The sequence below is a fragment of the Argentina silus genome, assembly GCF_951799395.1.
Source record: "Argentina silus genome assembly, chromosome: 18".
Classification (NCBI taxonomy): Eukaryota; Metazoa; Chordata; class Actinopteri; order Argentiniformes; family Argentinidae; genus Argentina; species Argentina silus.
Window position 1 is genome coordinate 13,901,609 of NC_139672.1, and position 13,855 is coordinate 13,915,463.

At 39.8% G+C, this 13,855-nt stretch overlaps 1 protein-coding gene across 1 annotated transcript; it reads left to right on the top strand.

Moving 5' to 3' along the window:
- The first annotated feature begins 555 nt into the window (after nt 1–555).
- Nucleotides 556–9,748, top strand: trmt10a (tRNA methyltransferase 10A). The gene is given in 9 exon segments (XM_083690194.1): nt 556–574; nt 3,802–3,991; nt 6,400–6,562; nt 6,751–6,822; nt 6,927–7,001; nt 7,830–7,979; nt 8,390–8,495; nt 8,692–8,848; nt 8,850–9,748. Coding segments are annotated over 8 exon segments (939 nt in total). The 5' UTR covers nt 556–574; nt 3,802–3,818; the 3' UTR covers nt 8,893–9,748.
- The last annotated feature ends 4,107 nt before the right edge of the window (nt 9,749–13,855 follow it).

Below are 13,855 nucleotides of genomic sequence, written 5' to 3' on the forward strand. Positions count from 1 at the left end.
TAAAAAAGAACCCACATCACACACAAATATCTTGTGTACTGTCCATTATGGATTCCCTATGCAGTCTAGACTTAATTCATATTCTAGAATTGCTGCTGAGTACAGTGGTCGTAACAATCATGTTTAGCCTTGGAAAATTATTTGTCTACAGTTCATTATATGCAGTGCAGCAGTCTTTCATCATGGTCATTAGGATATTAGAAGAATTACAAACCTTTAAAAACACAAATAATATATTAAGAGGATTAAATGTTTATTCCCAGGTATAGTTACATATAATTTGTGGTTCCTTTATCCATATTTTGTATTTCTAAATGCTTAAACAAGTTTAACGTGGGCGCTTTTATTGTGAAGAAATCGTCATTTAAAACACATTTTCATAGACCATTTACATTCACATTGACCGGAAGTAGGTGGGCGGAGTTCTACTGTCAGAGCACACATCCCGTTGATGACGATTTGGTTGAGCGACAGCTTGAAGTGATACATGTGGAATAGAATGGCTACCGTAGAAAAAAGGCTGGCATGGAAACGTGTACATTCTGCTAAATAGTACATTATATTTATGCATACGGTTAGTAAGTTCTACTTTGCGGTATAAGACGTATTGCAGATTATTATTCACAGAAGCTGTTGTTAGCTAAGTGTGTTGACTAGCCACATATCAAGGAATTGGCTAGCTATTTTCTTGCGCTTGGCTTCACTGTGACTACATCTGCTGTGACTTGGCTGATATATTGGGTGAGTGTGGTGAATCTCGTTATTTACTGTAACACGCATAGAATTAGGTGGATAGCTTGTCATGAGAGCTAGTCCCATCATAGCCGACGGCTGCTTGTTCCACACTGCGCCGTCGAAGCGTGCTACTCAACCGGCACGGTACTTGACATGGGTCCCTGCAGCCGTATAACTTTGCTAAATCCAGACATTTAAGGTTTCGCTGTATTCCTGTATATCTCATAGTGCCACCGGAAAGTTACATTTTCAGAAATATGCCCCGTTTTTAATTTGGCTTCAATTGACTGTTATAATAGTGTCAAATTCTTGGAAATAAGCTCCGCTAGCTCCGGTAACTTTTCAGCCTACCTCAAATCCGTGGACTGTCTTAAAATAAACGCAACGCTGTAGCAAAACTGATAATGAATCAAATAAGCACGTCCTACGTCTGTATAATTGTCACTAATTCACACAAGGGGCGCTGCATCATTCGTAAAGGATAACGTTGTACACTTGTTTTCAGCAGTAACGATTTCAGGCTGGGTCGGCAGTCCCAAATCAGAAAGCTTTTTTGACGCACGCAGCAACTATGAATGTGTGTGTATGTTATCTGTGGCAACAAGCGAGCGCTCTACACGCCTTGTCCAAGACAGGCGCATCAATGTCGCAAAATAGCATGCGCAACGCATTGCCGAATAATATAGAAATGATTACATCACAACAGCCATTTGTCCCGTCACGAAGAATGATACAATGGGTTATAAGAGAGGAGGAGAGAGAGAACTACACATCAAATAGGCCTATATGCTATAGCATAATGCGAATCGGTCCAAGCATCTAAGATACGGCTGCACCGATTCGAAGGGACAGCTCTATTATGGCAAGAAGTAAGAGTTGGCATAACGCTTCCCAAAATTAATTGATTGCCGTATCGGTGTATGGTCGGTTTGTGACGGCCGAATTGGTCTGACCGATTTCCACCTCAGTTTGGGGTCTTCGAATCGGTGCAGCCGTATCTTAGATGCTTGGACCGATTCGCATTGATGTATCGGTGAATCGTTACACCCCTATTGGTCCCACAAACACTACTACCTTTGTAAGACCTACATTGTCAACTTGCCTCCGTCCCCTGACAAGGTTGTCCATCGGTCATCTCCAGGTAGGCTAAAGGCTGCACACTTTTGTCGCGACCCTTAAAAGTTCATTGGTATGTAATGGCTACCTTCTCACAAGTTTGCCGCTACCAAAAGGAGTAAGTTGACACTACATTCCAACAACGTGGCTGTGTTTGCTGCTTATGACGTTTTTTTAATGATAATAACAACCTAAGGCATCACAAGATGAATCGGCGTCACCTCTAAACTCCTTACGATCCCTATGTTAAGACGCATCGTTCACTAAGTTTCGTCAAAATTGGCCAATTAGTGTAATTTTGTAAATGCTGCATCTGTATGGCAAGACGCGTTGTCTTTTTTGGTCAACATATATTTTCAAAATTGGCCAAAAGTCTCAGTAGTGTCAGAGATCAAGCGTAGAACATACCACCAGACAGAATTTTGTGACATACGAACGTTCAGAGACCAACCCATAGTCCCCTCCCTGATTTCATTGTGGGGGACAGTAACCACAACCACAAGGCTGCCGTGGCAAAGCTAACTAGCATAGTTGCTGCAGGGAACCATGTCAATACGAGCTGCCTGTGCCGGTATAGCGGGAAATCCGTCTCAGGATGCTCAGGTAGCGTCTATTTCCGGGTCATGTCCATAATTACTGAGTTGGCTCAATAAGTTCAACAAAACAATTCAGTTTTTATTGCAAAAAGAACAAAGGTGGAATGGTCGGATATATTTAAATTAATGGTTGAATAAATAGGCGGCAAAATGTAGAAAACTATAATACTATCAATACATTAAACATTAGGCAGCCATAACCATCTTTTTGAACTCTCCACTTCACACGTGAAAGAGCAGTGACATCTCTATCATGCTATGCGAACTACGTGAGAAAGGAAGGCAACACGTGTATATGATCTATCATGGTGTGACTTTTTACTCGAATGATTTCATTTTAATGAACGAGTTGAACAGCGCTTATGACTGCATAATGTTTAACATTACATTGATAAAGTGACATGTCAGGTGGTCAAGAATTCCTTATGTTCTTATTTGTATGTCATCTAACTGCTCTCTACACTTAACTGCTTCAAACTGTCCCTGACGAAACGAAGTCTTGGTTGACATTCCAGGGATGAGGCGCTCTAGGGAAAAAACCTACTGCATCTAGTCTTAGGCTCTTTCTCAATTGTTAGAAACACAATTCCTCTCCTCCATCCTCCACTCGCGTCCCACTCAAAACGCCACAGGGAAACAAGGAGAGGAATTGAGGAGAGTGAACGAGGACATGAGGAAACAAGCTTTGAAGTAATGAGATGTGCCATGCGCGATTCTCTTACGCTTGGAATGCGCCTATTGAAATGTATTAAATAAATGCTGTTGATGACTGTAACAACTGCACTGAAACATTAACATATACATATCTACTAATTTGTCCCTCTTAGTGAATGTGTCCAACGTTTTACTCGAATGATTTCATTTTATTGAACGAGTTGAACAGCGCTGATGACTGCCTAATGTTTAATTGGATACATACTGTAGTAACTCTCTACATTACACAAAGCTAACTCGATGCAAACGTATATTAGCTAAATTACAACTAATTTACGATCCATAAATACAAACGCATATAAATTGCTGACCTGCGCATCACTACTAGCCTAGACTCTGGATGCTTTCCAAGTCTGGGTTCTGCATCCAGAGTCTGGGATGATAAAGTACTCAAAAACGTAAACTTAGTTAAAAAAAAATATAGCAATATAATCAGCAATATAAAAACTTCATTGAGTTAGGGAAATTCATTGAAAACTACGACTAGGATATTTGAATTGGCCGTCTATGGTCTGTTACTGGATGCAGCGGAGAGTGACTCGTAAATGAAGCGCAACACTGCGTCCAGAGTTTGGGTTATTTTCTAGCCAGCTATCGCTCACATTCATTGCTTGCATTAATTATTTTCTTACTTACATAGGCAAGAATCCAACACCAATGTCCAGTAACAATGTCAAAGATCTGGCACCGATCCAGGAGAAGGATGACACTGCCTCTGCAAACAAGGACGGGAAGAACTGTGCTAATGGAGAAACAGAGAATCTCTCAAAAAGACAGAGGAAGAGGCTCATGAAACACCAGCAATGGGAGGAGCAGAGGGACCTTCGCAAGTAAATAGTTTGCTGTCTGTGCTGTGTTATGTATGCATTGTTGTTTATAATTACGGACCTGAGGAACTATTGACTTGCTTTTTCTCTTATAGTTCCATCCCACAGCACCAAGCGGACGACGGCGCCCTCTGAAACCATGTGTTGATACACAAGTTGCAGACCCAGAATGCATATAAACTTATTTTAACAATATTCATATGAGGATTTCAATCATATAAACAAAGTAAAAGTTCTGAAACAATATTTTGATAACTGTTCGGAATAAGTGATTAGCTTTGAATTACGTTACGTTGATATCGTGACATGTCAGGTGGTCAAGAATTCCTTATGTTCTTATTTGTAACCGCTCCCTAACTGTGGGCATAAATTAGGGCTGTCCCTGACGAAACGAAGTCTTGGTTGACATTCCAGGGATGAGGCGCTCTGTAGGAAAAACCTCTGCACCTGTCTACACGTAGTCTCTTTCTCAATTGTTAGAAACACAATTCCTCTCCTCCATCCTCCACTCGCGTCTCACTCAAAACGTCACAGGGAAACGAGAGGAATCGAGGAGATGACGTGAGGAAACAAGCTTGTAAGTAATGACATGTTCTGCGCGATTCTCTTCCGCCTAGGATTACGCCTATTTAAATGACCAAATAAATGATGTGGATGACTGTAGCAACTGCACTGAAAAAAATACATCTTAATATCTACTAATTTGTCACGTTTTGTCAATGTTATGAAAACATGATATTTTATAAACATATCAGGGACATACTGACCATTACCTTTACCTGTAAATGGTAAATATTTATTTCCCATGAACGGTTTATCACAAGCAAAAGGGATGATTCTATGATTTACAGTAGAGCAAATTGATATCTAATTTCTCATCCGCTACTCGGCTTAATATAAAGCGTAACTTTGGGTTGTAAAAAAGTTGATTTCCTGCGTGTATAATGTGTTTCACTGTGATTATTATTATTATTATTATTATCTTGATTCTTTATGATTCATTTTGATATGATCAAAGACATTATGGATCTGCGATTCTGTGAAAGCCCACGCGTCAACCTTCAAACTTGTGTAGAAAAAGGGGCGTGGGTTTGATACGTAAGCAGAATGCCTGGTCTTGCATGAGCATACTAGCTTGTAACCTTTGGGGGGGGAGAGCTTGGGGAGGAGGAGACCCCCTCCAGCCACCCACTACGCTACTAAATATGGCAATCAATTATCGGACTCCAGGTCACGGAGCACGAGGACAGACGATACAGTTGAGAATGGGCTTTAGACACCCAGGAATGTCTAATTTCCCTGTCTTGTCAGAGTGCATGTGCAGGATTGTGCGGCTGAAGGAAGCTGGTGTGATATTGTAGGGCCCTATGAAATGATTTATTTTTTCCCTTATTCCATTTTATTTTTTTCTGATTTTAGATTTTTCTCAGTTTCAGAACGCTAATGTTTTTGTCCTGTAGCTGCAATATTGATATTATTGGCCCATCCACTCAGCTCTGCAACCTCCATAAACAAATTTGCCTTCTGGCCACAAGGTCTACTTGCGACCTGTTTCAAAAGACCACCACACTGCTGTTTACAGTGCCTTTTTTTAAGTCAACTGTGAATGGTTTAGACAAAAAAAAAAATCCTTGGTCTCCAGGGGTGTTTCTAGGATTGGAGGACTTTGGGGGCTTACTTTAGGGTGACTCTCTCTACTCTGAAACACATACATCTACAGTGTAATGCCAAAAACCTCCATACCCCTCAACTTCCAACATTGACTGACCTGTCCAATGAGACAAATCCCACAATTACCCGCGCAATCTCTCTCTCTCTCTCTCTCTCACACACACACACACACACACAAGAATCCAGAGAGCACAATGCATACATACACACACGGGGCATTTCTGCAGAACAATTGGATGTAGCAGGGTAGAAAAGCATCACAAATGTCTACTCCTCTTAAAATCAATTTTATTTATTTATAAATGTTATGTTTGTTACTTTCATTTCAATGCTGTTTTCCATATTGTTTAGTTTAGTTTTTTTAAATTGTGGTTCTGTCCGTGTTTTTTGCATCGCATAAAATTATAGGACCCTGTCCATGTTGTGCATGCAGCTGTCAAGACTGAACGTCAGATGTGTCTGCCTCTGTTTCTTTCCGCGGAGAATGATTCCTCTGTTTCTTTGCGCGGAGAATGAGCATCTGTCTTGTCTGTGTTGAGGAGCAAAGAGCAAAAACTCGACCATGTTGTATAATTAGCTCACATTGTTCATTTTAAAAGTGTAAAATCATCCCCCTGTTTTCACAGCCTACTTTGATACAGCATCTTTCCTTCCTTTTTAGCTGTTGTTTTTTAGGTTGGATATTTGTCTGTTTACCCCTCAGATGTCATTTTTCAGTTCGTCTGTTGTGTGTTTCCCAGGCAGAGGCGTAAGGAGAGGAGGCAGAAGAGGCGTCTTGAGAGGCAGACACAGGGAGAAGAGGGAGTGGAGTGGGTGGCCCAGAAGCGTCTGTGCAGGGAGGTGGAGCCCAGCCCCTTGAGGCTGGTGGTGGACTGTGGCTTTGACAGCCTCATGGCGTTCAAGGTAGGGTGTTTCAGTACCACAGACTGACATCAGACTGACCGGCTTAACTCTAAATACCCTACATATCTCGGATTAACAGTTGTTGCTTGTCTGGGTGTGTCACTACATTATTTATTTGCTATGTGTTGTATAAAGGACCTGTGTTAAATCTCTTATCTCATGCTATATACATTGTTTCCCCTGTGAAGGATGTTAGGAAGCTCCATAAGCAAATCCAGAGATGTTATGCAGAGAACAGACGAGCTTTGCACCCTATACAAGTGAGTCTGACTGCCTCACAGAATCCCCTGCATCATATTCATCAACCGTCGTTGAGCTCATCTTCTCTCATTGTTTTATAACATCTCTTCTTCCTCTCTCCCAGTTTTATCTAACGAGCCTCGGTGGACAGTTGAAGCAAAACATGGATGAAACCGACAGAGGATATGTAAACTGGAAGGTGAGTTTACAGTCTTCCGCATATGTGTAATCAAGTCATAGAAATCACTTGTCAGTTGTGTTCGTACTGTACATGTGATATTGAAACGATGCAAGGCGACTCGAGGTGTATTTCTGCGGTTCCACCCCGTAACCGTGCAAATCAATGTCACCGTGATCTGTATCTCAGCGTGTGCCATTCTAGTGTCCGAGCATGAGCCGTTTTTGAGCGGGGGCTATTCCAGTGCAAAACCATTCAGTGCAGGCCTGTCTGAGCGACGAGTTAAATCCATAGAAGGTTAGAGTTCAGTGCAAAATCGTAATAGAAATAATCTCTGGTTTTACTACTGCAGGCAACCATACATGAACCCAAGGGTGTTGACATAAATGCGGTAGTTGTATGGTTTTATGTCAGTAATTCAAGCAGAATGCTGGGTGTATTCACAACTTGCCTTCCAATTCCAGGCTTTAGTAGTTTTTGCGGTCTTGATAGATTGCTAAAGCTGAACGATGGATTTAACCAAAGTTAACATTCTCAAATTCATAGACAGAACTCTGGATGCCAGGCCTGACAGTCTGTGACATCAACATGGGGGTTTTAAACACATTTAGTGTTTGTTTACGTTCCTGTTGTTTGTAAACAATGTAAACAGCCTTATATTTTGGGTTATGATGGGGTAAGATAGTTGTATTAAGCTGATGAGGCATTTATAAGTAAGATTCTTCAAGAATCAATGAGTATGTCATGAATTTAAATATTAAAAAAACAGCTTCAAGCTTTTAGCTCTGGGTAGTAAATGGCCGAGAGGGGGAAATGACGTACGTGTGTGTGTGTGTTTTCCTGTGCCAGGATATTACTATCAAAACGGAGCACTACCATGAGATCCTCGGCAAAGCGGAGCTTGTGTACCTCACCTCTGACTCGCCCCATGTGCTGACGGAGCTGGACGAGACCAAGGCCTATGTCATAGGGGGTCTGGTGGATCACAACCACCACAAGGTCAGGACTACATATCTATCGAATTGCCCCCCACGAAACCTGAGCAGCAATTTGAAATGAAACAGTTTGTCTGGGTGCTACTCTTGTCATTTGGATAAAAAGGCGTCTGCTAAGTGCCATAAATGTGTAAAAAAAACAACAACAAAAAAACTGTTCCATCCAAAACCTGACATTTATTTTGGGAAAATGTTACTGTCCGAATGAATGAAACATGCATACATTTTTGTGTGTAAGCCTTTTTTAGAATCAATGGTGTAATTTACCAGTTAAGACTCAATGTAGTTTTGGCCCCCTTCAGGTTCCAAGTATGTTTTTGTTAGTGGAAAAAGACTATAACTGTATCTTGGAGCCTCACATACAAGAGTAGTTGTTGTTGAACGTAATGTCTGACCTCTTGCGTTGTGTTGTAGGGGATCACCTATGAGCGGGCTCAGGAACTGGGGATCAACCATGCACAACTCCCGCTGAGCAGCTTCGTCAAAATGAATAGCCGCAAAGTGCTAGCAGTCAACCATGGTGAGGAATCCTGGTTGAACACTTCCGTTTAGTACTACACTGTACAAGTATGTATTGTGTCATTTGTAAGACACATTATAAAATGCTGATTTAAAACAAGATGTCATTATGAGGCTGTTAGTAGTAGGTGGACGAAGAGTGAGAGAAATGACACCTTTGTCTCTCTGTCCGTCTCTGTGTCTTCTCCCTGCCCTAGTGTTTGAGATCATTCTGGCCTACTTGGAAAAGGGGGACTGGCAGGAGGCCTTTTTCACTGTCCTGCCCCAAAGAAAAGGGGCTCTGCCTGTGGACCAGGAGGGCAAAGACAAGGAGGAGGATGATTCAGACCGAGACTCTGAGACAGCAGAGCCAGTCACAGAACTGCATTAACACACAGGAACAACAGGAGAGAAAATAAAGGTCATGTTTTGTACATTTTGTTTGTAGAATTCTACAGTAGACTTTGTAGGACTACGTCTTTCTTTTAGACATTGCCTAGAATGAATTAACTTACAATGATCTTAGTCCCAGATGTTTTGATTATTGATGGGTATGGGCACTGATATGGAAAGTATATCAATACAATATTGATATACATGATTGGTTGGAAAAGCTTTAAATAAGGAGAGCTATAAACAGCGCCATATCAGAATAAAAAAGAAAGTAGCCCAAAGGCATGATATTGCACTAATCACTTATCTGTTATGTTGCTATATGGTGGTGAGATAAAACAAGGAAGCTTTCTAACTACTTGGCTAACAAGAACCCTTACCAGCACAACAGAATTTAACTCACTGTATTCAGCTACCATACACACTGAATACAGTGTGCTGCCTGTGCTGTGCTTACTACTTTGTTTTACATTTTGACCACAGGGAATCAACTTACATTTTCCCAGTTGGTTTATGTAGGTCTGTTGTGAACTTGAGCTTTGATTCAGACTGGCTGGCGAAATGTGCAAAGACCGTGAATCATGCGCCCACCATTGCTTACATAATAGAAAAGAAAAGTGATATTGTGATAGGCTAATATCTATATCATTACAGTATTGGTGCCCATCACTACTTTGATGTCTAAATTATTATTTTTAGCTAGATTTTTGTTGATGTAAAAAAAGAAAAATCTGCTTTTTTTATGGAAAAGATGAAACTTTAAGTGCTTATATTAAGTGAACTAGTCAAATGCAGTTGTGGTTTTGTTTTTTACTGGACTGAAATTACTTCATTCTGCATATCTTTTCATTAAAATGTGAATAAAGTTGAGACTGGATCATAGCATGTGTCATAACATATTAATTTCCAGAGAACTTATGATTTCTAAGTTACCTGCCTTCCACATCCTCTCCAGGCTTTTATTCACCTCAAAGTATTTCCGGTTAGAGAAGGCAACGCCCAGGGTCAACAATGCAAATAGTGGGAGATGGAAGAGGGGACAAAATGCAGTATTACTTTGAGAAATGACAGTGATGTCCTCTGCTAAATCTATCAGACTGAGTGTTTTAGAGTAATAGTAAACAAATGCTTATCCATTTTCAAGTCAGACAGTGTGAGATCATAGAAAGGATAACGGATAACGCTTTACATTAAGGTCACATTTGTAAAGGGTTTATAATTAGTTAAAAAATCACTTATAACTGTTTATTATTCAATTATACACCATTTACAAACAGTTATAACTCATTAGTTCACTTGGTGCTTGCCTAATAGGGAGCTTGCAATCAGGAGCCAGTTATTAATGCTTTATAAATGCACTTTTAAATGCTTTAAGTTATTTCCTGAATTGTGCTGGATGATATGGCTGGCACAAAACCGATTCAACACATCTTTACATGCAGTACAATGTGAAGATCTCCCAAAGTACAGTACAGCTGTCATATTTTTTTAACCATGGCCCTTGAAATCCTGATGTCCTTGTCAACACGTTCTTCATTTAAACATGTCCACTGTGCAGGTTCACAGATTTTACTTGTTGATATATCTATCCACTACTTACCCCTTCTCTGTGTTCACCGATGTGTGGTTTGTGCTCTGAGCTGGTTTGGATACATCAATGAGTAGACCACATTAATAATTAAGTCACATACTCTTCTATCCTGTGTACTTATGGAGAAAACCTCTGACCATATTAGAGGTACCAACCAATGTATAACTGATGGAATGACACACCGTTAACCATTTATTAATGAGTTAACACATTCATTGATGAGTTAGCAACATTTGTAATTGAAATGTGACACCATTTACCATTTATGAATGAGTTATTAACATTAATTACTGAGTTGCAAACATTTGTAAACAAGCATAATTTATGTGCATAACATGTAATGTAAATGTAATTACAGTCATTTTTGTCTATCTAATGTGCCATGTGTACTCCGACGTGCAATCACACGAACAGTAGCTCCAAGTGAAGTAGCTTCATCTTTCACAAGCAATTATGAACAGTAATGAATGTTTATAGGGGACATCAAGTAAAGTGATCCAACATTGCATGATTCATAATAAGTACTCTTAAACAAATAATTCACATCAATTGTTTATTCATGCTTGTCTATACTATAGTAATGACAGAGCTGGCATTCACTTTTAACGAAACATAACCCAATAACAAACTGCAGCAAGGCTACTGGCCTGTTGCGGAATGAAAATAGATAAGTTAATAAACAGTTGAAAGGTGTGTTTTACATTGGCATCAACTTACAGGCTTGCTACAGGTGATACTGGCTAACTAACTACTACATAGCCTCATTTGGCATTGATTTTAGCTAGCTGGTGAGCAACACAGCATATATAACAAACTGTGTACTATCGGTGTTTAAACTACAAGTTGTTTCAAGCTTATGACAAAGCCAGACAGGTGTGGAGCTAGCTTGGTAGTTGTACCGTAGCCAGTCATGACAGTATCAAAATAAGCATATAGCTTGTGTATCTAGCATCACCTTTTGAAGTAAGTTGCTAGCGCTATGTTCGTTACAGCTTTCTCTTTTTTTTTGGAGGCAGCAGCTGGCCATAGCCTACCGATTGTTTGTAAATGTTATATATCATTTGATAGTTTTGACCAAATACTAAGTGAAGATAGCAACACCAGAGAGCTTGCACATATAGTTAGGATGCCAAATCCACTTCATGGTTCGTGATGTTTTTTGAAAGTCCTTAAAAATAGTTATTTTTCTCTTCAAAATAAGAGTACTGGGTAACGGTTTAAATACTAGTCATGCTGAATTGTAAACCGATAACCTGCTGTAACAGACAGAGTGACCTGTACACTGTGTCCCAGTAGCAGCCATTAAATCTAGACCTTGACCATCATTGCTTCAGACTATTATTCTTAGCACAGCGTTGCCTGTGCATTATGTCTCTTTCATTATACCACTGTACCATTTAGACAACATAGAGCACTCATTGGACTATAGAGACATTTTATAGAGACATATCACAGTACTAGACAATTAGCATGAAATATTATTGTTAATGAATCAATTTTCAAAATGTTTTCAATTATTATAAAAGTGTGCCCAGAGAGGCTTGGATAACTGGTCTGCTGAGGGTAGTCATGGTGGTAATTGTAGGATAGAGGCATAGAGAGGGAGTACATTAATTAAGAGTAATTACACCCATAATTACACAAATCTGTTGTAAAAACTAGCAAATACAATTTCCCAACTGTGCAACCACTATGCAACAATTGCAAATAATGTTGCATTATTTAACATCAAGGTTATTTTATTATTAAGTATTTATAAGTGCATTTATAAAGCATTAATAACTGACTCCTGATTGCAAGCTCCCTATTTGGCAAGCAGCAAGTGAAGATCGATCAATCTAAACTGTAAATGGTTTATAATTTAATAATAAACTGATTATGTGATTTAATAACTAATTATAAACCTATTACAAATGTGATCTTAATGTAAAATGTTATTGTTTATTCAATTAAAAGTTTATTATGGCATAATAAAGGAAGGAAGTGTCTTGACTGTTGAGAGAGCTGATGTTCATTGATTTCAGCAACAATGAAAATTCTTTCTGCATTGACATCAGTGTTCGATTCGCTGAACATAGACTATCCACTGAAGGGCACCACTACTGAAGTATTGCTTGAATTAGCGGCAGGTGTTGAATCAGGGTTCGTATGTGTGATATAGAGGAAGCCTGAACCTGAACATGGCGATAACTCAAGCCAGTGTTTCCCCTAGACATTTTTTTTAGGTGGGTGTCCGCAGTAGCTCTGTGAGGCGCGTGTATTTGTCTATTATTGGTTAGGGGGATCAGGGAACCGTATTAGCTAATTTGGGGGGTTCACAGTTAAGTTACATTACCACCAAAGATACAGGGGAAACCCCTACAGTAGATCTATATGAGATGAAACTTGTTCCTCTTTGAGCTGTTATTGTGAATCTTAAGTCACACATTTAGTGTGCCTATGTAGTGCATTGTGCATATAGTAGGCCTAAACCTGTCTCTGTCACACAATATTCAGAGTAGAGGCATGGGACTGGCAGGGGAAAGTCTCCTGTCCTAGAGCCTAGGGAACTGTCCAATCCCCAACGATCCAATCCCTCTCAATCCTTACTTCATTCTGTAATGCATAGTTTGCATTATCAAAGCACATTTCGCATTATTCATTTCAAAACACCGCTTCTCAGGCAGCACTTTTTTTTAACACAAGTTGGTCCCCATTAAAATACCTTGATATTTAAACAATTTCCTCTCTTCATCTCATGTTCTTCATGAGCTGATCTGGCTATAGCCTACTCTCCCTCTCTGTTCCTCACTCCAGCTCCAACTGCTCACTGTCATTATCCCTTGAGCCCTTCTTAAGAGTTATTATTGTAATTGCACATGGCACGTAAAGATTTTTTGATCGATTCATGAAAGCTCTCATTTCAATCATGTTAAATATGGTCAAAGTGAACTTGTGGTGCCAGAGCGGAAAATTCATGACACAAACTGCGCTCTGTGCATTGCGAGTGTGCCGAGTCCATAAAGCCAACTGCTGAAATGCACAGAATCAACTGAGAAACATTATATTGCTCTGAGTTAATTTATATGCAATTTCAGTTTTTCTGTTGGCACATGCTCTTTAGCATAGCCATCCCGCCTCTTCACACTGACTCAAGACCGCTGACTTTGGATAATCCTGAATATGCATACTGTAGCTCGCTTCGTAATATCGCCCTCTGGTGGACATTACAAGAAAGGTTGTTGAACTAAGAGTTGAGCTACGAACAAACTGCATGACGTCTCCGGCTCCGTACTGTCATAAACAATAATGACACATAATTTCAGAATTCAACCTATGTCTAAACTCACATGTTGGTCACATGTAAAATGCACAGAAAAATCATATGATGAAAATATCGGAATTTGTTTTTTAGGCTT